Source organism: Apodemus sylvaticus, chromosome 1 (genome assembly GCF_947179515.1).
Source record: "Apodemus sylvaticus chromosome 1, mApoSyl1.1, whole genome shotgun sequence".
Taxonomy (NCBI): domain Eukaryota; kingdom Metazoa; phylum Chordata; class Mammalia; order Rodentia; family Muridae; genus Apodemus; species Apodemus sylvaticus.
The window spans coordinates 14,288,719-14,312,154 of NC_067472.1; the positions used below are offsets into that span (position 1 = coordinate 14,288,719).

At 52.9% G+C, this 23,436-nt stretch overlaps 1 protein-coding gene across 7 annotated transcripts in view; it reads left to right on the forward strand.

Moving 5' to 3' along the window:
• Window positions 1-23,436, forward strand: part of Sh3pxd2a (SH3 and PX domains 2A) — a 207,992-nt gene that overhangs the window by 111,984 nt on the left and 72,572 nt on the right. For 6 of the 7 annotated variants that reach the window (XM_052184220.1, XM_052184210.1, XM_052184178.1 and 3 more), the window contains one exon: window positions 13,872-13,900. In XM_052184220.1, coding sequence (XP_052040180.1) covers window positions 13,872-13,900 — 29 coding nt within the window. Of the gene's footprint in view, window positions 1-13,871; window positions 13,901-18,461; window positions 18,480-23,436 lie in introns of those variants that run through there. The other variant, XM_052184191.1, reaches the window with a different exon arrangement.

Consider the following 23,436-nt stretch of genomic DNA (forward strand, 5'->3'; position numbering starts at 1 on the left):
GCTCCTCCCACTTCCTGAGGTCCAGGCTCCTCCCACTTCCTGCTGTGGTAGTTCATCCAGGACCAGCTGATAAAGCTAGGAAGTCCTAGGAGATGGGACAATCACCAATCGCAGCATTTCCCCATTTCCCAGGTGGTCTAGGACATAGGAAACTATCAACCGGCCTCAGACCCAGCAAGGGGACAGTGTAAGGGCACCTTGTCAATGCAGCCAGGTTTCTGGGAGTTTAAGGTGACTGTTTTTGGGGTCCCCACGTTCTCAAACTCACTGGAACCACGGGCCTGCTTGCAAGGTAGGGTGTCAGCTTTACCCGTGACATTTTAGTTAGAGTTCAGGCTGCATTGTTGCTGGCAGCAGGACCTTGATGGCAGTGGCTTTACAACACATATAAGTCGCTCAGCTGTATGTGGGCTGGTTAGACAACAGAAGTCGTGTGGAGCACACCCTGCCTGTTTCCCTCACCTCTCCCTGGGATGGAAATGGAAGGTGGTAGACAGGGCCATGGAGAGTCCCTCCTGCCGTCTTCCTGTACGCCTAGGTATTTATTGAGTGCCTACTATATGCTAGGAACAACACGGACCAACTTAAGGCTACAACTAGGTTGGAGTCTTGCATTGAGTTAATCATAGTGATCCAGTCAGAACACGCGGCACTGCTGTGACCCTCAGTGGACCCTCTCTGTTCAAACCTTCGATTCTCATTTTGTACCCAGATCCATAGGTACCCCCTCCCCATCCTGTACCCATGGGAAACTAATGAGAACGGACCTGGCTCTAGCTGTGGGTACCGTTGCTGGCTACTCTGTATGTAACTCCCTGGTTGGTGACCTCTCAGGGACAGTCCAAGTCAGAACTGAAGACTGGGCCTTCTCCTCTCTGAGGCAGGCCTTCTCTGATAACACCAGGGAGAAGGTTCTCCATCAGCTGACCATATACAGTGTGAGGCCAAGGGGCCAGTGTCTGAGACAGCCTAGTCCCTGGCAAGGAACCTCACAGTCTGAGGGAGGAAGGCATGGGCATGGGAATGCTCGCCCTGTGGAAGGGACGAGAGCATCACGGGTGCTAGCCAGAACCCAGCTCCTCCTCCACCTAAGAATTGTTTAAGCCCCAAGGCTCCTAGAATAATGGCAGCTGCTGATCCCGTGGGGCAGGGAGAAGTGGATTCTACCCACAGCAACAGAATCTGGAGTCTCTGAATTCTTCCTGGCTCTGACATCTTGTGGTCCTAGCTAGGTGGCTATTGCAGTGTATATCTAGGTGTGTAACAACTTAGGTCTGTGGCTATAAGAACAGGAAACACAAACAAACAAACAGTACCTCAGAGTGAGGAACAAGCTTTGTGAAATCCCTAGGATCTCTTCCCTTAGTGGTCTGTAAGCAGCTTGAGGTTGGAGTTGGAGCACCAGCCTAACTGAAATGCATAGAACCAGCGCCTCACTTCAGATCTGTGTGTATCTTTCGCCACCTGGTGGTAAGAATGAGTATTACAGCCACCTGCAATGGTACCGTTTGTCTATTGGTATTCTCCTAGGAAGCTGGTAATCCCTTCTACAGTTGAGGCAGTTGGCTATATCTCCATCCCCACTCCGAAATGCATGTCTTTAGAGATGCCAGGGGTAGTCCCGGAGACTTTCCTCTGACCTCCAGAGCTCCTGGATAAAACTCTAAGGCTGGGCACCATCTGGTGGGTACAGGATGCCTGTTCCTAGAAGCACCCAGAAAAATCTAGGCTTCCTCCCACTAACCCTAATCAATCCCTCTGTCTCTCTAGCTTCCTTGTCGCTGGGGTAGAGGTGGGGGTGATCAAGAGTGTATACAGCTGACTTCATGTCCCACTGACAGGCTGTGAGCCTAGCTCAGTGGTGAGGCACAGAGGGTGGGGGAAATCTCCCAGATGGCCTTAGTAATGTATGATTTACATATTATAAAACTCACTTGCTTTTTCACGGTTCTTAGTGTGGAAGGCAGGACCTTGCCTGTGCGAGGCATGAGCTCACCCCATCCTCACCCCAAGCTACATACAGCCTTTCAAATTGTCCTGAGTGTACCACTGATGTGACAAGTCCCTGTAGTGCAGACATCACTACCAGTTTCCGAACATTTTTATCACTCTTCTTGAAAAGTGTATCATCATTACATTATGGCTGTTTTGCTTGCATGCAAGTCTGCGTACCATTGGGCCCAGATTTAGTGACTGAGAGGGCCTTATCGGGCAAACCACTTGAGACCAAATAACCCCAAGAGCGATATCTACCTTGGCCTAGCATTCTGTCAGGGAGAGAGGGAAGGAGGCAGCCAGCGTTAGCAGTAGCAACTCTGCAGGAGGCAGTAGCTCCAGCTATAGGCTTGCCTGACGACTGCAGGGGTGCCCATCACCCGTGTCAGCCCACATACAGCCCACTGGCACACAGCAGTGATGGGGACTTCCAAAGACCTGAGTGAATTAAACATGGGGGATCATCCACTGTGCTAGGGGTGCCTGTTCCTGGGAAGCCCACCACCCCAGCTCTAACCCAGGGCCCTGTCTTCCTTCCCCTCTCTCTCTTCAGCTCCTCACCCTCTGATTTACTCTCCCTCCTCCCTCTTCCCTCCTCCCTCCCCATCTCTTTCATGATCACCTTGGTATCTTTTTCCTGGCTCACATCCCCAGAGACAAGGAGTGAGCCTTTTTGAACCTGAGACACTAGAGCCTGACACGCAGTAGGCCCTCAGCAGACACAGTATTGAGTGGAGCATCTAGTTGGTGCTACTATGAAGGTGACCCCTATCTAGTGGAGACGGGACTGGCGCGGCCTCAGGGCTCGAGGTCCGTGTTGTCTGGAAGAGGCGAGGATGCACATCTACCACAGGCACGTGGTGAGTCAGGTGTTGTCGGAGACACAGTTTCGGAGCTACATGGTGGAAACACTTCACAAATGCAGGGCTTCTGTCCGTGATTGGTACTCGGGGCACCAATGAGGGATTCTTTCCCTGTCTCCCTACCATTGAGAAGGCAGTGATTAATGGGGGTGGGAAGGATGGTTCAGTAGTGATGCCACCATGCCTGCCGCCCTCTGGGGTCCAGAGCTTGAAGGAAGCAAGTCTGTGGGAGACCTAGAGCTGATAGAACCCAGTCTAATCCTGGAAACTGAGGCACAGAGAAGACTGGCATTGCCTGTTCAGACAAAGCCAAGCCTGAAACGAGGTCTTGTCACTCAGGGCTGGACTGGCCTTTGGGGTCCATCAGAGTTCCAGCAAGCCGTTTACGCCTGGACGCGCTCAGAAATGTAACACGCACAGTTGGTAGGCTATTGGGAGTCTCCCCAAGCTGGCATGGGGAGGCTCTTCCCCAAGTCTCCCCAGCAACAAAGGCCCTTGGCTGTGAGCCCCTGGCCTGCCTTTTGAGCCCACTGTGTGGAATGTGGCCACCGACTGCCCCTTTGTGGAGCGGCCTCATTAAGTCTGCCTCTTGGCCTGACACAATGAAGACATGTAGACTTGGCATCCATTCATTCATTCCTGTTCCCTGGGATCCAGGAGCCCCCAAGAGGCCTGTCAGCCTCACAGCAGAGGGGATTCCAGGGAAATATGAAAGCAGTAGAGGCAGCCGTATCCCAGGGTTCTTGGGACCCCCAATTCTGCAACCTGGTAGCCCTCTGGTCTCAGCAGAGTGCTTTACCCACAGAGCATGAGCCTCTTCCCGGCTGTGCAGAGATGCTCTATCTCATCAGCCTGGAAACTTTTCCCACATCCTTCCCAGGTCCATCCTCTCTAGCAGCCCAACCTCCTCCCCTCCCCTCAGTGCCCACCTTTGCCGTCCCCCCTACACACACACACACACACACCGTCCCAGTCATTGCTATCAGTTTGCCTGTGGATCTTGGCTCCCCTAAAAAGCCTCCACCACAGTAGCCACGGGCCCAGTGCACAGTGACCAGCAGTGCCACTGGAGGGGAGGAAGACTGTTGAGGTGAGCCTAGCAGGTGGCCCCACACTTTACTACGCTCAGAAATACGGGTGAGGGGTTATTTACAGGAGCAGAAATGACTCACAGGCAGATGGCTCACCAAAGCCCACCCCAGCATGGGCGACAGCTCACAAAGCTAGGAATCTGGAGCCCAGTGCACACCCACAGACAGCTCAACAACTTGGAGAGTGGCCTTTCCAGGTGACCAACTTGGCTAAAGCCTCTTCCAGGCACCTCACCTGCCTCTGCTCCTTTCCGGGCGTCTTGCCCAATCTTTGCTTCTTGTTTATAAGAGAATGGCTCTCTTTACTGCTTACTCTTGGGGAGAGGGGGAGGGGCTTAGTGAATCCAGTCAGTTTCAGGAACTTCCTGAAGCTATTTGAGCTGCTTATGTTCAGTCTTAAGGAGCCTTTCTGCAGAATGGAATATTTTAATCTAGGAGAAAACTACTTCATAAGTATTGTAGGGAAGATCTGAGCTGTTGTGTTCTCTCCTTTAAGGTAGTGTCTTAAAGTAAAATTCTCCAGGCTGTTTTTGCTTGGTTTTGTTTTGTTTGTTTTGGTACTATGAACTGAACCATGGAAGGACCCACTGTATCATGATGTGTGTGTGTGTGTGTGTGTGTGTAACTGTTTTTTGTTGTTGTGAAGCAATGCCTTACTTTTATAACCTAGACTGGCCTTCAGTAATCCTCCTGCCTCAGCTTCCCAAGGCCATGATTAGGGATGTGTGTCATGACACACCCAGCTCTCTCACAGTTTTTTGAAGTAGCCGGCACATGTGGGGGTGCTTAGTGGCCACCATAGGTAGTGGTCACTGTTTTGGATAGTGCCAATAGAGACCACTACCATCTTTCTAGAGAAATCTCCTGGGCAGCTCCAGTTAAAGTACCTCTAGGTGTTGGAGGCAGAATTGGAGTATACTCTGTTCCTGGAGGTGGAAGGCTTGAGAGGGCTTTCTGAAAGAAAAGCTTGTGTCAGGCTGAGCCTTGAGGGTGCGACCCACCAGAGAGAGGACTTGCAGGTAGGCACCATGGTCATAAGTATAGACGATTTTAGTTTGCCATCCTGATTCCTTGTTACTCGCTGTGTGACACCAGCAGAGTGACCTGGCCTCTCTGAGCCGCAGCAGTGAAGTGAGACCATGTCTTGAAGACAATGTAAAGTGGGTAACTCTGCATGGCTGGTGCTTGTGTCTTTGTGATGTAGGGTCTAAGACCTTCCTCCTGAGAGACAACTGTGTGACCTCCAGGGTCCTGGCCCTGACAGAGCAGCACCAGTGGCCCAAGCACCTGGGAGATGCCTCCCCCCACCTTTTGCATGGAGGCTGAGGCACTGGATCAGGTCGGGGCTGGGAGGTTAGGAGCCCACAACCAAGGATCCTTGGCGGGCACTCACATGGCAGTGGGCCTCTGTGTCTGTCTTATGTACCACATAGACCAGAATATTGGTAGATGTGCCTGGGGCGCTGAAGAGAAGCACCCTCCGCCTCCCCACTCTGTCACCTAAACAGGGAAACCAGACGGAGCTGAGACCTAGGATTGCTGTCTCTATCCCTTCCTGCCCCTCCCCCTCCCCCATGTCCCCTCCCCCCTGCATTCATACAGTCCCTCCACCCGACTCTCCCTCCTGTCCCTGCTCTAACTTTCTAAAAGTTCTTTCTCTTCCGGGCTTTAGCCCCAGTACCTCCTTCTCCCAAGTGGACCTCCCTGACCACCCCAGGCCACTCCGACCTCCCTGCCCTGGGAATTCCTGAACAGTAGACTCTTGTCAGCATTTTATGGTATCCAGTCATGAACTGAGTTCTGTTTTCTTTCCTTGGATGTTTGTCTTTACTTATTAACTGGATAGGCACACTTCAGGGCATGCCTGTATCTTCTGCTGCGCGCCTGCTCTAGTCACGGGAGTGAGTCCATAAACAACCTCTTGGTTAAGATGTGGGTGAAGAGTGGGTGTCGGGTGGATGATGGACATGTGACAGATGAAGGTGGAAGATGTATGGGTGTTGGTGGGTAGAAGGCAGAGGACATGGTGTGGATGGAAAATGGACGAAGACTGGAGGACCGGTGGATGTGGGAGCCATGATGGATAGCAATGGCGGATAAGCAACTGACTTTGAAAGAGACAGAGAAAGCCTCCGAACATGGAGGGGCCGCTTTGACATGCCCTGCAGGGGCTTCACAGTTGAATCCCATTGCTCTATCTTGTGGCCGTCACTTCCACACCCTTCAGAATCCATGAACCATCTATGGCCCAGAGGCGGCCAGCAGAGTCTACAGCAGGGTCTCAGGCGCCCTGTGGTGGAACTCCCCAGCCTGCCCGTGGTCCCTTCCCTAGGAGATTTGCTTTATGGGTATTCCTCTCTCAACTGCCCCCCCCCCCCGGGTGTGGCTCCTTGGAAGGTCACAGGTCAGAATCAAGATCTGTCTGCCCTCATGCTCCAAGCTGGCATCCGGGGGACGGCGCCAGTATCTCACAGCTCCATTCTCCTGAGCAAGGTCCACAAGCCACACTCCAGCTCTGGCCCCTCTTACGAACCCAAGCCTTCATTTGGAATCTTTCCCACGTGTTCAATGCCATGCTAAGAGCTTTACACGTTACCCAACTTTTGAAAGCAGGAAATAGTCTAGCCCCTCCATAACAGAAGGTTCACGGAGCTCCGACATGGCCGGTGGCTGGAGCGGGCCTTGAGCCCAGCCACTCGCCCTCCTCACTAATCGCACTGAGGCCCAAACAGTACAGAGCCATCCCTAAGCTTCAGACACATCCAGGGCCTATGCCCACCACGGTGGGGCAAGTTGGAGGAGGCAGACAGACAGACGGAGCTTTGACTTCTCTGTAGACAGAACAGTGGAAACTCTTAGGGATTCTCAGAAGATGAGCAAAATCTCTCCCTCCTTCCCCCTCCCCTCCCCTCCTTTGCCCCTCTTCCCCCTCCCTCCGTGTGTGTGTGTGTGTGTGTGTGTGTGTGTGTGTGTGTGTGTGTAGGGGTATCTTCTGAAGTCTGTGGTGGTCGTAGGATCCAGCCCTTCTAGAACACAGGCTGGAGGACCCAAGACCCCTTCCTTAACCCCAGGAATTCAGATTTTCCCCCAGAGCAGGAATCTGGCCTCTCTGGACTATCCACATGGTCACAATGGGGCCCATTCTCAGAACCCTGGAAAACGAAAGCCCCTCAGAGAAAGGCCAGATTCTTGTTGGACACAGAGCCTTCAGTGAGGCAATTTAGACTGAGGCACAAATGGGGGCACAGAATGGTCTCCATGCTGCCTGTGTCCTGCCTGGAGGTCACTGCCTCTTGAGACCATGCTGTGCAAAGGCTTTCAAAGGCCAGACCAGAACCCTAGCTGCAGGCTATGGGGGGTGGAGAGCTCCCAGAGTTCTGCAGACCTCAGCTGACCTGGGGCTCCCTTTGCTCGGAAGTTCTCACTTGGCTTCTAGAAGCAGCCGCTCTCTCTCCTTCTCTCTGTGTGGGTCTCAAGTAGAGTGAGAGTCTCACAACCACCATCGGCTCCTCCAAGTAGCCTTCCTTGGAGATGGGGAGATCGAAGCCCAGAGAACTTGTATTTTTTAAAATGTCCCCACCAATTAGGAAACACATCTCACGTCACAACCTAACACGGGGAGACAGACAGACAAACAGATTACTGAATCTTACATTTCTCAAAAAAACCTTGACCATAAGCAATTCTGATGGCTTCTAGTCTATGCTACGTTTTGACAGTGAGTGGCTATTGGGACCCATCACAGCCAGTTCAGAGCTCACTGTCAGACAAAGGCTTGTCATTTGATGAGCGTGAGTTTTGCTGGGAATGCTAGGTGCGCTTGGCAGGCCGGCACAGACAGGAGGAGCAAGACCATCGTCGGCCACATGGTGAGTTCAAGGCCAGCCTGGCTACCCGAGACTGTCTCCACACACACACACACACACACACACACACACACCAGCATTCTTTTTTTTTTTTTAAAGATTTATTTATTATATGTAAGTACACTGTAGCTGTCTTCAGACACCAGAAGAGGGCATCAGATCTCTTTATGGATGGTTGTGAGCCACCATGTGGGTGCTGGGATTTGAACTCATAACCTTTGGAGAACAGTCAGTGCTTTTACCCGCTGAGCCATCTCTCCAGCCCCTGGATTTGCTTTTTTCAAGACAGGGTTTCTCTGTGTAGCCCTGGCTGTCCTGGAACTCACTCTTTGACCAGGCTGGCCTCAAACTCAGAAATCCACCTGCCTCTGCCTCCCAGAGTGCTGGGATTACAGGCGTGTGCCACCACCGCCGCCCCCCACCCCCAGCCAGCATTCTTTAATTAAAACAAACAAACAATAAAAACCAAAACCTTTTTTGATCCTAATTTCCCTTGCCTCTGTCTTCCACCTGGAGGGTACAGCTATGCCCTGCAGTGCCCGGCCGAGCATGTGCAGCCACCAACCCTGCAGGCAGAGCCGAGCCCAGAGCTAGCTTAGTTGATTCAGGGCACACTGGGCACAGCCTCTCCCCTCCCCCATCTTCTAGCTTGTCTACCTTTCCTGGTCCCTGAAATTCTCCTCCAGCTGCACCCAGACCGCTGCCTGATTTGCCCCTAATCCTTCCTGGATGTCCCAGCAGGACCATCAAACCCAGCTGTCCTGTCTCTCCACAGCCCACCTGTTAACACACCACTTGTTTATCCAGTTTCACCTCTGCTGGAAGCTGCTGGTCGTCCCAGCTTCTAGAGTCTTCCTCCTCGCTCCCGCCATCTCCTTGGATTCAAAGAGCTCTGTCCTTGAGTGTGGCTGATTCAGCTCCACTTGGAGTGTCACCAGCCTGTGACCTTTGGGACCCTCTATCTGTGAATGTTGGCTTCCTCATTGTCTTGTGTGCCATTGGGACCCACCTGCACCACAGACCCGTGAACCAGGCTCTCCCGTGCCTGCCTGCACAGGCCATAAGGCCCCACAGCACAGCCTACAACGTGCTTATGGGTTGGTGCCTGGTCCAGATCACCGAGGCCTCTCCTGGGCTAGATTAAATCCTCAGCCAAAAATTCACACTCTGCCCCAGCCCCCCATTCTAAGGAGTGCCCTGTCCCAACTCTCAAAGTCACTCCAAGTCAGCCATCTGTCAGCCAGGCGGCTTCTCCTGAGTATTTCTTAGCAGCGGCAGCAGACCTGCAGACGGGCACCCCAGGCCATGCCGCCAAAGTCAGCCAGCAGACAGCGGGGCAAGGACGCCGGCATGGGGCATGGACGTGCGAGTCTCAGCTCCGTGCCAAGACTCGGTGATGGGAGGAGGCTCCAGGCCGCTCTGCTTGCTGCTGAAATCTGCCTGCCAAGGATATAGCATCCTTCCTCGTGGCCAATGCTGACCCCTCTCACCTGCCTCAGCTTCCCCCCTCCCCCCCCAGCCTCAGTGGACAGGGTGACCATCTCCCTTCCCAATTAGAGCCCCGAGCCTGCTGGTGGTGTGTCCTCTTCTTGCAGTCCGGTTCTTACCAGGCCCTGGTGCAGTCCCGCTAGAGCACTGTGGGTCAGGACTGTCAGTCTAACCTCTGGATCCTGGGCAAGCTGCTTGCTGCCTTAAGACCTCCATCTCTCCATCCGTAAAGTGGATTAACACCAGCTCCAGTTGCCTCTCAGCACTGAAGAAGGAGTGCGAGAGAACTCCAAAGGTGTGGTATAGGGAGGGAAAATGTTTTACTCTTCCTCAGGCTGTGGTAAAAATACCACCACAAAAAAAAAAAAATCACCTTTTATTCACTCCGGGGAGCCCAGACCACAGGATGGTGCTGTTCCTACTGGTTGAGTCCTTCTATCTCAATTAATTGACTCAAGATCATTTTTTTTCCAAAGTTTGACCAAGAAATCCCTCACCTGCATGCCTGCATTAAGTCCTGATTGCACTAGCCATCAGAGGAGTGGGACACAGGAGCAGGTGGCTGGCACAGGAAGGCCAATCCTTTCCCCAGCCACTACTCCAGCCCCTGCCTCCCTCTTCACTCCATTCGTCATGAGAATGCCAGGGAAAAGCCCAGGCCTCACCCAGAGAAATGAAACGGGAGTCGAGGGAGAAACTAAAGCTACACATTAGCTGAGGCTACACTCTGGCTGTCTTGGAACTCGTTCTGTAGAACAGACTGGCCTCGAACTTACAGAGATCCACCTGCCTCTGCCTCTCAAGTGCTAGGATTGGTACCACCACCTGGCTTGTTTATTACACTTCCATGTGGTGTGTGTGTATGTGAGAGAGAGAGAAAGAGAGAGAGAGAGAGAGAGAGAGAGAGAGAGAGAGAGAGAGAGAGAGAAAGAGAGGGGGGAGAGGGAGAGGGAGAGAGGGAGGGAGAAGGAAAGGGAGGGAGAGAGAGTGTGTATGTGTGTTGTCAGGACAACTTTTGGTAGCCATTTCTCTCCTTCTGCCATATGGGCCCCTGGACTCGAACTTGGTTCATCAGGCTTGGCTGCAAGCCCCTTTGCCTGCTGAGCCATCTCCCTGAGCTAAGCATCCCAAGTTTAAAGGAATCTTTGCCATCTGAAGAGCAGTTTAAAGGTGTGCCTGGAGGCTAGCCTCCTGGGTTGATTGAGTCTGTCAAGGTGACAGGTAACACTATCACAAGGCCATTCCTTTTCCAGCACACTCGCAGTTTAAATTACTCCCCAGGGGACGACAGCCCTCTGTACATCCCTACCCCTAAGGTTCAGGTGACAAATCAAGGCACGATTCCACCAGTGTTCACTCTGGGGAACCAGTGCATTCACCGGGTTTCCTTGCAAAGGGTAGGTTGGGGGTTACTTTCCGGAGTGTGGGTGCTCCCCCTCAAAAGACCACACCAGAAAGTTTTTACCCTGCAGGGATGATGGCTCTTCCAAACTCTAGATGGAATTCCTTCCTGGGCCTAATAGGTTCAAGCCCCTCCCCCAGGCCATGTGCTCTTAGGGCAGAGTTGCTCACAGCAGGAGAGTTGCACACAGCTGGAGAGTTGCACACAGCAGGAGATATGGAGCAACTAAGGAGATCTGGACTCTGGAGAGGGTCTCGTGACCCTGCCCACCCTTGTATAAGGGAGGTAAACAGTTGAAGCTTAACCTCTAGAGACGGCTGTTGTTGGGCTTCTGTAACAGCACCAACAGTCTTGTACACCACTGTATACTCCATCCTCCTGGGTGTTGGCTCTATGATTGTCCTCTTCCAGTGGACAGAGAAGGGCTCAGGGTCACCAGCACAGCAAGCAGCCTGGCCTGGAACGAGAGGCTTTGGCCTCACGTGAACTCCCTAGGAAGGACCCAGAGACAAACTGTGTCTCTCCTTTTGCAGACACAGAAGAGAGCTGTAGAGGGCTCATGGCTTTTTCTCTTACAGTCCAACCTGTAGACCACAGGGAACCAACCACCAGTCCCAGTTTGCCCAGTTGGTTCCCCATAAGTTCCACGTTCCAATTTTCTTAGCACAGTTGGTGTCTGTTGTCTTTCTTAGTCACCCCCGGCCAGCTAAACGGCTGAGCAGCCTGATGGAGCCTGAGAGCCCTTTCCAATCACATTAGCTTCTGGCAGAGATGCTGCCCTCCCTCCCGCTGGCTCCCCGGGACCTAGTGATTCAGCAGGAGGTCGGAGGCGGCTGGACTGTGACTTCCAGGGAGTTGAGCACAGTCAGGGAAGCGGCTGCCAGTCCAGTCACCAACTTAAGACTGCAATCCGGTGAAATGGGAACTTGAATCGGTGGGGAATTGGAACCCAACAGAGGTTGCCCGCCGGCCCCTCAGGCGGAAGTGACTGAAGGGTGGTGAGGTGGGTGTGCCTGAGGTGGGAGAGCCCTGCCTTTTCCTACCCTGCCTGGAATGTGAGGGATGGGGGAGTCCCAGATACCTAAGCTGCTTCTCAGCATATCCAGCAGCTAAAAATACAGAATGGCTTTGCGGAAAGATGCCCAACAGGAAGCGTTCTCGAGATTTCCTCCTAGGGCAGCCCTTCCCTGGGCTGGGGCAGGCACCTTATGGATTCCTCTAACTACAGATTAGTTATGACCTGGCTGCCCCCACTGCCAAGACTCAGTCTCCCTTTCTACCCACCTGTTTGTCAGCCCCTGGGCGCTGCCTTCAGATCCCCTCCCCGCCGCACTGGGTAGGGCTTGTGTGTAGCTTTGGAGCTGAACCAGGGTTCCCAGTTTGGGGCCCAACCCAGCCACACCCACTCACTCCTTGCTTGATTTGGGACAAGGAAGTGTATATAATCCTTGTTCTTCTTCCCTGAAAGAAAAAGGCATAGTATCTACAGGGAGGGAGATCCAGCAACCCTGGGGGAGGGCTACAGACTCCGATCACAGGACAAGGCTAGAGGTTTCGTCTGGTAATTTGAACACATTACTCCTACTTCGTACAAATATTCCGAAGGGGTGGCCGGATTGCTTATGTAACCCTGGCCCAGCCCCAGAGTCCCAAGGAAGCTTGTTGGAAGCGCAGGCAACTCTGGGTCAAGGTGGTTCCACCCTGAGTTTCTAGCCAGCTTTCTAGATGATTCTATTGAATGGTCAGCCCGAGATTTACCAATGTGGTGCTTGGTACCCAGGCACACAAGACATGTGACTTACACCTCGTCCCTCTGTTCCCCTGTCTCATGGGGACAGCTTGCCTGCCTCTCGACTCAGGCTGCTAACCAGTTCAAAGATCCTCTCAGGCAGTCTTCAGCAAAGAGAAGGTAGCCATTGAAGTGAGTGAGCCTCGGTGGAAGAGAAGGAAAAAGAATTCCCTGTCTGAGCAGGAGACAGCCACCATTTAATAACCCTTTCCTTGCCGGGAAGTCTCCCCACATTTGAACATCAAGGGGGCACAGCCTCTGCCGCTCTGTCTTCTGCTTCAGCAAGTGTCCTAGTTGGGATACTATTGCTGTGATGAAACACCGTGTACACATTGGGGTGGAAAGGGTTTATCTGGCTTTCACTTCCACATCACCGTTCATCATTGGAGAAAGTCAGGACAGGAACTCAAGCAGGGCCGGAACCTGGAGGCAGGAGCTGAGGCAGAGGCCACGGAGAAGTGCTGCTACCAGCCCGGGGATGGCTCCACCCACAATGGGCTGGACCTCTCCCCCTCCCCCTCCCCCATCAATCACTAATTAAGAATGTGCCTGAGCCGGGTGAGGTGGCGCACGCCTGTAATCCCAGCACTCTGGGAGGCAGAGGCAGGCGAATTTCTGAGTTCGAGGCCAGCCTGGTCTACAAAGTGAGTTCCAGGACAGCCAGGGCTACACAGAGAAACCCTGTCTCGAAAAACCAAAAAAAAAAAAAAAAAAAAAAAAGAATGTGCCCTACAGGCTTGCCAGCAGCTTGATTTTTTTTTTAATTTTTATTGGTTATTTTGTTTATTTACATTTTAAGTGTTATCCGGAGTCCCAAGTGGGGTGGAGTGGTTTAAAGCAGCTAGCACGCCTTGGGGGAGCCTTGGGTATTTGGGATAGGATGCCACGGAATCAAAGGGTCTTACAAACTAATTGTAGGAGAGTGAGCATGCCACTGGGATAGCAACGCAAAGAATTGAGCGTTCCAGGGGGTGAGACTGGGCTCAGGACTGGTCAGAGTGTGGGCAATCACCCATCCTCTGGTAGCCTCAGTTTCCCCGGTTTAGCAAGCGCACTTGAACCTCCTGTTATCTCTCTCGGGTCTAGTGAGGATTAGGGAAAGGCGAGCCTTTTGGGCAGGCTGGGGCGCCGTCTGGGTGCGGGCTGCCGAGAGGCAGGGCGGGGCGAGGAGGCTGATCGCGCCGGCTGGGAGGCTGCCGGGGCGGCGGGCGGGTATCGCAGCGCGCAGTGCGTGCAACTGCGGAGCGCGCTCGGCCGCGGCATCACATGAGCAGAGGCTCCGGGAAACGCGTAGCCCGCCGGTGGGCGCCCCGAAAGCTGCAGCCCCGAGCCCCTGCCAGTCCTAACCATGTCTATCTGTTGCTGTTTCTTTTTCAGAGACTATGGCAGTTCCAAGAGGAAATCAGGTAAGGGAGTCTCTGCGCTTTTCTCTCTCACCTCCCAGCTGCCTGCACGCGTCCCTCTGATCCTGCAGCAGGACTTTCGGGGGAGGGGGACTGTCTGCCTGGCCTGCTGGCACCGTAATCCTGTATGCCGGGGACGCATCCATTGCCCCCTCCCTGACCCTTGCCCTCTAAGTTCTCTGCCACTATCTCCTTCATTCTCCTCAGTCCCTCTGGCTCCTGGATGGGAGTGGGGGTGCATGGGGTAGGGGATGTCTCCGGAAGGGTCGAAGCCTCCGCGGCATCTTCAGCGGGACCCTGCACCCCAGCTGCAGGAGCCACTGCTGGATCCTGCTGTGGCTTTCCCATGCGTCCTTCTCGCTGCGGTGGAAGAGTTTGTGGATAGGCAGGGGCTTGCGTGGGAAAGTGAGAAGGGACTGAGAAGGGGTCGCTCTTGAGAGACTTCGGTTTGTTGCACCACACCTCGAACCTGAACCCTCCCCCAGCCCCGAGCTTGCGCTCCGGGGTGTGTGCTTGTGTGTGTGTGCGCGCGTGTTTGTGTGGTTTGTGTGTGTGTGTGTGTGTGTGTGTGTGTGTGAGAGAGAGAGAGAGAGAGAGAGAGAGAGAGAGAGAGAGAGAGAGAGAGGAGAGAGAGAGAGAGAGATCTGCTGCAGCCAGTAGCCAGTGCGGCTTTCAGAGACGTCGGAGGGGGTCCCCAGTCCTCAGTAGGTATAGGCCCTCCCTGAGAGCAAGGTCGAGGTTATCCTCTGACAGTGAGGCTCTCCCTAGAGGGTTAGAAGATTCTTTTTGGGTGCGGGAGGCTCTCCCAAATGACACACTCCTGGGTGTGGGCGGGGTGTAGTTACTTGGGGGAGGGTGATCTTTTAAAATTAGTGGGGTGAGTTCTGGGGTGCAGGGCTGGGGCAGACAGAGCCATCTCTTTTGGCATGTGTGTTTTCTGTATGGTGGGGCGGGCGTCATGGACAGTCTTCTGAAGAGTCTGACTCCGGGATAAGTCCAAATAGCTCAAGTTCAAGGCCCCTATGTCTCAATGCAGGGGGGAGGAGGGGGACTTGGGGGGTGGTCTGTGGACCAAGTAGCGGCTTGTGTGCTGCCCGTGATGGGTGGGAATTGAGGTAATTGTATTCTGTGTCCTTGTAAATATAGGGTTGGATGTGCTGTGTGTACAGATGTTCTCTTACCAGCTTATTGGGAGGAACAACGTTGCGTCCTTGGGTGTGGGAGACCAAGTGTCGGGTTGTACGGACGTGGGTGGTCCCTGCTGATAACTGGGCAGTACCTGTCTTTACATCTTTGTGTGATAGGCACCTCCATGTGTTGGCTAAAGCCTATCCAAGCATGTTTAGATACTTAGTTGTAGGGTAAGATATGTGTGTGTATACATGTCTAACCGCTGTGCCAGGGTATGGCAGCTATACCCTGAAGCAGAGGGCATCGCCTCTTGTGAAAAGGAGAGTGAGGAGCCTAAAAAGTTTTGTCATCAACACTTCCAGCCGAGAGAACTGACACGGAGGGGCAAACCTGGGGCTCTGATGACCACAGCGATTGTCTGAAGCTCAGGTCTAGTGCGTTATGAACGCCAGGTCCTGCTTGGCTTTGGGAAGTTTCCTGTTGTCTCCTCATTGTGTTTAAAACAATAATGATGATCATACCTGCCTCGTGTAATATAGAATAGCCCACGATATAGAATAGCACCATGTAGTGATATGTAGTACTAAATATAGCATACATATTAGATATTTATATATGCAGCACTATATAAAATACTATAGCAGTGGTGGTTACCCACTGTCCTCATCTGCCCGTTTAAGGCGGGTCCTGCCCCTCCCCCATGCCCTACCCAGGACGCCTCCTCACTTTCATTGTCTTCCACTTCCATTCAGGAAAAAGACAGATGAGGAAATTGAATTTATGTTGGTATGCTTATGGTAATGGCCACTTAGTGTGGTGGTTAAGGCACCAGGCTGGAGCCAAGCAGCAGGCGTTCAGAGCCAGGCTCTTCCCCTGCGACTCTTGGGAGATGCTCTCCCTCGCGACACCTATTCTTCTCTTATAAATTAGGGATATCTGCATCCGCTTTGTGCTGGTTAAGTGTTCCCCTTTAGATAGCTATCTCCGTGCATCCTTAGGTAGGCCATCTTGCCCGGATGCTTGGTCAGGCCTTAATGTGTATGTTTCTGTAAGACGTTGTTTAATGAAATTAACATTTAAGTCAGTGAACCCTGAATAAATTCAATTGTCCTCTCTAAAATGGGTGGGCCTTATCCAATCAATTGAAGCCCTTAATGGGAAACACACACACACACACACACACACACACACAGAGAGAGAGAGAGAGAGAGAGAGAGAGAGAGAGAGAGAGAGAGAGAGAAATCTGCCACGGCTTGCCTTCGGGCTTGACTGCAGCTCTTTCCCAGGCTCCGGCCTGCTCCCTCCTCAGACGTGGTGCTCACCAAGTTTCCACAGTCACTCGAGCCAACTTCTAAAATAAATCCTTTTTTTTTTCTCAATGTGCACATCATGTTGGCCTGTTTTTCTGGAGAATGCTAGCACACACCTCTATGGCAGTAATGAAGACTAGATAGGTTGGTGTCTACACAGAGAAGGCATTCTGGAAGTGTAGCTCCTGTTACCCAGTGGGCACACCAAGCCCAGAACTTCACATGTTCTTCACATGTTCACATGTTCTTCACATGTTTATTCATGTTCTGCTTTGCTACACTGCAAGGAGAAACCACTGACAGCCCTGGGCACACAGAGAATCAGAGTCCAGGTTTAGGGCTCACGCCCACTGCACAGAGGAGCTGCCCAGAGTCGCTCACACCGGCAAGGCAGACTCTGTTTCTTGTCTGCTTTCCGGCCTAGCTCCAGAGCTTGGCTCCTTCACAGAAGACCCTTGCTGATGATGGAACAGGACACTTTTCTAGAACCAGTCTGGCCATAGGGTCCAGGCTTCCTGTCTCGTGCTCAGGTGAGCAGGTTCATGTCACTGTGCCCAGCTGGAGCTCAGACCTTCTAAAGCTGGGCTCAAGTCAGAGTGCTGATTTGACATGCATGAACCCTTAGGTTTTAATCCTCAGGACCGGATAACCCCAGTCTGGCATCTCTGCCTCGCTACTCAGGGACTCTAGGCAGAAGGATCAGAAGTTCAGAGGCATCCTTGGCCATATACTAAGCAGCCTCCGTTACAGGAGTCTCTGAACTAGTCCTCAGAGTCCTAGAAAGAAGCTATGCTGGCAAAGGCTGATTGATGGGCTGATGATCACTGGTGTGGAGAGTTGGGATGGTGCAAGTCCAGAGCCTGATTATCTCGCTTCATCTTTAGCTTCACCCATACCTGTTTATTACCCCCTCTATATGTGACCTAACATTTTTAGGACCATTAGGTAAATTGTTTGGGATATATGAACAGGATCCTAATTTCTACCAACCAAAGGGTTAAGAATACTGTCAGGGACTTTCTGAAGCCTGTAGCAGAGCCTCCATCCCACCCTCTCCCCATGCAGCTGCTGCCTGCTTGATGCACCTGGTGTATTTGAAAGCATAGCACTTTATGAATTTCTTTGCTCCCGTTTCTATAAGCAAGACTGCAGCCTCTGTGGACCACGTTATTTGGGGGAAACATGAATCTTTGTTCTTAGGCTGTGGTTACTCATGTTGGACTCTGGAAGGAACCAACTCCTGTGTTCCTTTCAGGTGAGAACTACTTCTGTGGTTGATGAGACCGTGTCTCCCCCCCTCACCCCCCCCCCCAAATCAGAAGCAAGGCTTGTGCAGAGCAGAGGAAGAATAGTGTCACGTGGCATACAGCCCGGTGGAGGGGGCAGAGCTGGTGACATTTGACAGAGAGGGGGATGACCTGAGCTTTTTCTGCATCTCTCCTTTTTCTTTCTAAATCTTTCCTTGCCTGGACCTGGTACCATTTGCCTAACCGGCTAGAAGCCATCTTTGGGCGCTCCCTTCCTTCTGCCCATCAGCTGGGCCTCCTGATCCACTCACTGCTGCCTGTGCCCATTGTAGCTTAGTAAGAAGCCTTCCACCTCCGAGGGAATCCCTCAGCGTCCCCGGAAGCCCCCGGGGCCTCCTTTACTCCGGTAGTTGCCATTCCCCGCAGCACCGCTAGAGGGCACTCTTAGAGTACATTCCAAACCTGCTGAACTTCCCCAGGGGACTTCCAACGCTGTGAAGAACAACTCCTTTTTCTGGCTTCAGAGCCCTGCATAATTGACCCCCGCTGCCTTTCTGTCCCGGGTTCTACCCCTACACACATTCCCACCAGGTCGAGCCGGTGCAACCGCAGGGTCATCGTCTGCGGCTCAGACGTCCAGCTCATTCCTTTGGCGGCCTTTGTACTTGCTGTTCCCTTGACCTGGAATCATCTTCCTCCCCGCGGCTGGCTCGCTCTTCGTTGTTTACCGTCTCGGAGGAGCCACCCCAGCCTCACGTTGTCAAATCTCGGCTCCGTCCCTGCTGCTGACTCTCTCGTTAGTTGCTTTGTACACGTTCTTGCTTACTGCCTGTCTCCCAGCACCTTGAAACCCTCCTGCTGCAGGGCATGCTCCACACAAGCTCCGCACACTTGGTGAGTGATTTGGAGACTGGAGTATCTGGATCACGCAGTGAGAGTCAGGAGAGGTGGCCTCTCCTCCGGCCTTGGGGGGGACATTGGACGTAGATGGAACTTTTCCGACTTCCGGAGCAGAGAGCCGGAAGCTTTGGTGGTCCAGAGAGAGCACACTTAGAAGTCTGAGCAAGCAAGACGAATCGTGGCTTGTTTGGACATCAGTTATATGACTTTCCTGAGCTCCAGCTGTATTCAGGCCCTGGACACACGTTGGTGTTGCAGAAATATGCCTGCCATTTGGAAGTTCGCAGTGATGAGCTGTTCGGTGAGGCGCTGTGTGACCGAGGGCTGTGATGGAGTAACATGACCGTGCGCAGCACAAGTGAAGGCCCAGGGCCTGCGGGCCGATGCAAGGGAAGAGCGAGCTGAGCAGGGCGGCAGGGGGTGGGGGGCGGGGCGGGGGCGGGGTGCGTAGCGGAGGGGAGGAGTTACAGCACAGGCTCCACGAGATGTTGACTTTCTCTGAGTTAAATGAAGGGCACAGAGGGATGGGACTTGGATTGGTTTTCTGGGTGGTGATTGGAGCCCCCTGGAGAGGAAGGGGGTGAGTTGGGGAACCCAGCGTCATTGGCAGCTCTGAGTGGATCTGATGATTCAGACAGTCTGGGAGCCCGAGAGAGTACTTCGAGCCTATCAGAGCAGGAACTCCAGGCGGGAACTGAAGCAGAGGCCGTGGAGGGCTGCTGCTCGCTGTCTGTCTGTCTGTCTGTCCGTGGCTCTCCTGGCTTGTGGTTTATACAACTACCTGCTCAGGGGTGGCACTGTGCGCGTCAGTTATTAATTAGGAAAGTGCGCCACAGGCCAGTCTGATAAAGGCATCTGCTCAATGAAGGTTCCTCTTCCTATATGACTCTGATTTGTTCCAAGTCGACACAAACTGACCAACACACTTGGTTCTCCCGTCTCAAGTCCTCGGGTTTTCAGTCATGTGACCTTGGACACGGTCCTCCTGGAGCTCACACGAAGCAGCAGCAGACAAATAGTAAGAGGTTTGTCGTAAAGGTATGCTATAACCCTGGCGCCCAACAGGCTGAGTTCAAGGCCAGCCTGAGCCTTGTAGGGAGAGAAGGAGCCAGGGAATGAGGGCTCTTGTAAGGAAATGGCTTACACAGCAGCAGGGCTGTCTAGCCCAGCCTGAACCCACAGGCTAGGCCTGAAGAGGACAGACAGGACCCCAAGCACAACCTGGGACTGCAGTCCAACATGCCGGTCTTCAGGGAGTCTCAGGTCTGCCCTGCAGCTTCGTAGCTTCACAGCTTCTGGGCTCTGGTCTCCTTCACCACCGCCCCAGTGCCGGACAATTCCACTCACTTAGCATCCACTAAGGACGGGCTCCTTAGCATCCACAAAACTGCCTCGTGAAAATGGCCGCATGTGTGGAGCTGGCTGGCCTCCCCAGCTGCTCTGCTGAGCCTCACACCTGTTGAAGTAGCAATGGCAGAAGCGCTCTCGGGAGGGACTGGGTGAACCATACATTTTGAGGGCCTTCTGCCAGCCAGCAACCAGAAAAGCCAGAAGTGGCTGTGGTAGCTGCCCGTGGTGGGCAGGGCAGGCATTCATCCAAGAGTCAGATGGGCAAAGGAGCCCCGCAGCAGGGCTTCCTGTCGAGTTCCCATGGCTCCGAGAAAGATGCTTGAGGAGTTCTGAGAGTTGCCACTAGGGGGCGCAGTGGCCCATAGCGCCTCTGGGATCCTGGCTTCCGCGTGTGCCAGTTGCCAGGCAGGGGGGTCTGGTGCTCCTTCCCACCCAGAACTCAGCGAGCTCCAGTTTAAATGCAAACGAGGTTGCTCAAGAGTGTTGCGAGATTGTTTTCTTGGGCAAGTGTTGATGTTCCTGATGAAGTCCTGTTTATTCTTAGAAAAGCTGTGAGCTCAGCCTGCCTTCCATCTCCGCGATCATTAACCGGCGTTATTGGGCCCAGCTAATGAGCTCAGCGCTGATGTGGTTCTGTTGTTGTTGGAGTTGAGAGTTTAGGGTTTGGCATCTGACACACTGGGCAGAATTCAAACCTCAGCTCGGCCTTTCGTCAGCTTTGCTATTGGCAAAGTTTTGTTTATTTATTGTTTATTATAGGCTCTGAAGGGAGGAGAGGAGTTGACCTTCCCTTTAACCTGGGAGTAAAAAGATTCAATCCCAGTATTTATTCCCACTTTTTGAGCCCCAAAGGAGTGTACTTTCTGACCCAGGATGCCTGCTTTGTGCCACAGTTTTGCCAACTATATGTTCCGGAGTAAGACCTTAGCTTTCCGCGTGCCTTCGTTTCATCTATGAAATGGGGCGCAAGAGGCCACAGAGATATACCCATGCTCTTCTAGGAGAGGGTGCACGCGTAGGCTCCTCCCCCAGGGAGGGTGCACGCATAGCCTCCGCCCCCACCCAGGGTGAGTGCATGCATAGGCTCCGCCCCCACCCAGGGTGAGTGCATGCATAGGCTCCGCCCCCATCCAGGGAGGGTGCACGCATAGGCTCCTCCCCCATTTGGGGGGGTGCACGCATAGGCTCCGCCCCCATCCAGGGTGGGCACTGAGTAAATGTGCCTGGTGCCTGAAGAGGCCAGAAGTGTGCAGCAGAGCCTTGGAATTGTAGTTACAGATGGTTGTGAGCTGCCCGGTGCGGCTGCTGAGAACAGATCGCAGGTCCTCTGTGGTAGCAGCAAGGGTCTGAACTGCTGAGCCAGCTCTCAAGCCCTGTGCTGTAGCCTCTTGAGTAACACAGAGCAGGCCTGGGCCTCTAGGCCTGGCTGTGAGGTTGGGCCGCCTTGTCGCTTTGCTTTGTTTTTGTTGTTTTTGTTTCGTGTTCATTTATTTTTAATTTTTCTTTAATTTTTTTATATTTTAATTTTTTAGTTTTTCTAAAATTAAATTTTTTATTTTATAAACTGTTATATAAAATACTTGAAAGTAGATAAAAGACATCACACATCTGAAATATTTGTTTCTGTGTGTAAGGGCATGTGTGACATATATAAAGGTCAGAGGACAGACAACATGTCACATTTGGTTCCCTGCCTGGGATCAAGCACAGGTCATCAGACTTGGTGGCAAATACCTTGCCTACCCAGCCATCGGCCTGCCCCCTTGTTTTGTATTTTTGAGACGGTCTCACTCTGTAACCCAGGCTGGCCTTGAACTCACGGCAGCCTTTCTAATTTGGTCTCTTAGAGACATGAGCCAACGTGCCTGGCTAAACTTGGTTTTTAATTTGTTTTTGTAAAGTTTATTTATTTATGCTTTTAGATTATTGTATTTGTCGGTGTTTTGCCTACATGTATGACTAGGTGTATGCCACGTGTGTGCCCGGTGCCTGGAAAGGCCAGAAGTTAATGTTAGGTGTCCTGGAACTGGAGTTGTAGATGGCTGTGAACCACATGTAGGTGCCAGGAACTGAACCCAGCTTCTCTAAAAGAGCAGCAAGTGCTCTTAACTACCCAGCCGTCTCTCTAACCCCCTAAGTTCAGTTTTGAATAAATTATATTTTTTTCTAATAGTAAGACTTACCCATAAGTACTAGCTACTATAAAAAGCTATCTATCAAAAAAAGCCAGGCCCAATTTTTTTTTTTTTAAGTTTAGTTTAGTTTTTTTCCAGACATGGTTTCTCTGTGTAGTCCTGCCTGGCTGTCCTAGAACTCACTCTGTAGAACAAAAAGGCTGGCCTCGAACTCACAGATCCACTGGCCTCTGCCACCCAAGGCGTGTGTATCACCATCACCCAGCCCACTTTTTAAAAATAATTTTTATGTACATGGATGTGTGTGTGTGTGCGCGCGCGCGCGCGCACGCACACCACAACATGTATGTGTAGGTCAGAACATAATTTATAGAAGTTGGTTTTTTCCCCTTCCACCGTCTGAGGAATGGAACTCAGGTGGGCAGTCTTGGTGGCAAGCCCCTTCCCCTGCTGAACTGTCTCGCCAGCCCCCATTCTTCTTTTATAGATGAGGTGGCTAAGAGTGACAGAACTTGGTTTCCTGCTGACTCGCCAGGAGGTGGAGCCCAGTGAGGTGTGGGGAAGGCTGCAGTGTAGCCATGCCAGCAGGGCGGCCTGAGGGCTGCTTTTCCCAGGCTCAGTGCTGAGGCAGTCACCTTCCCTGCAGAGCACTGGCTTCCGCATCTTTGAAGCCTCTGATGGCTTCCCGCTCACAGAGTGCCCAGCTCCGCTGACAGGGAAGGATGCTGTCAGAGATTTGTGTGGGCAGACCAGCGAGAGCAGAGCAGGAAAGCTGTCACCTACGCAGGGGAGGCTGGAGAAAGGTCCTCTGAAGCTGGCGTGAACTTCAGGGTGTGAGCTGTGCCCTGCTAGACGTGACAGGCATGACTGAGGATATGGGATTGAGGCGAATGGGAAATTAGGAAGGAGAGGAATCCTAGATAGCAGGAGAGGAGATGGGGGTCCGGGGTCGGGGGTCGGGACGGGGAGACAGGCAGGGGATGGGGAGGCCTGAGAGAGATGGGGCTGGAGAGAAACCCTTGGAGAATGTAACAGGCTGCCCACTACCCAAGCAATTTCCAGGGCTTCCTGGTCCAGGTGAACCCCTCAGCCACAGTGGAGGACCCAAGCTGGTTTGTGAACAGGACCAGAATCCGCCTGGCGCTCTCCTTTAGCCTGTCTCTCGTGAGCATGTCTTGTAGCCACGTCAGCTTCTGGGTTGTGTTTTGATAAACAGTGTGACTCTTCGTGGCACGGGCTTCTCAGCCTCGGATCACCCCAGAAATACAAAGCCATCTAATTGGAACTGTCACTGATTGATCGGGTGTCACGGCCAGCGGCGTGCGCGTGGCAGTCTGTGAGAGTGCCAATGTCGCTCACATGCCGTGTGAGTGCGGAGGTGTGGGTGCTTGCCACAGCTCCCAGCCAAGGCAGCACCCACTGCTCAGCTGGCCAGGATAGCACGATGCAGGGCAGGAGGGAGGAGT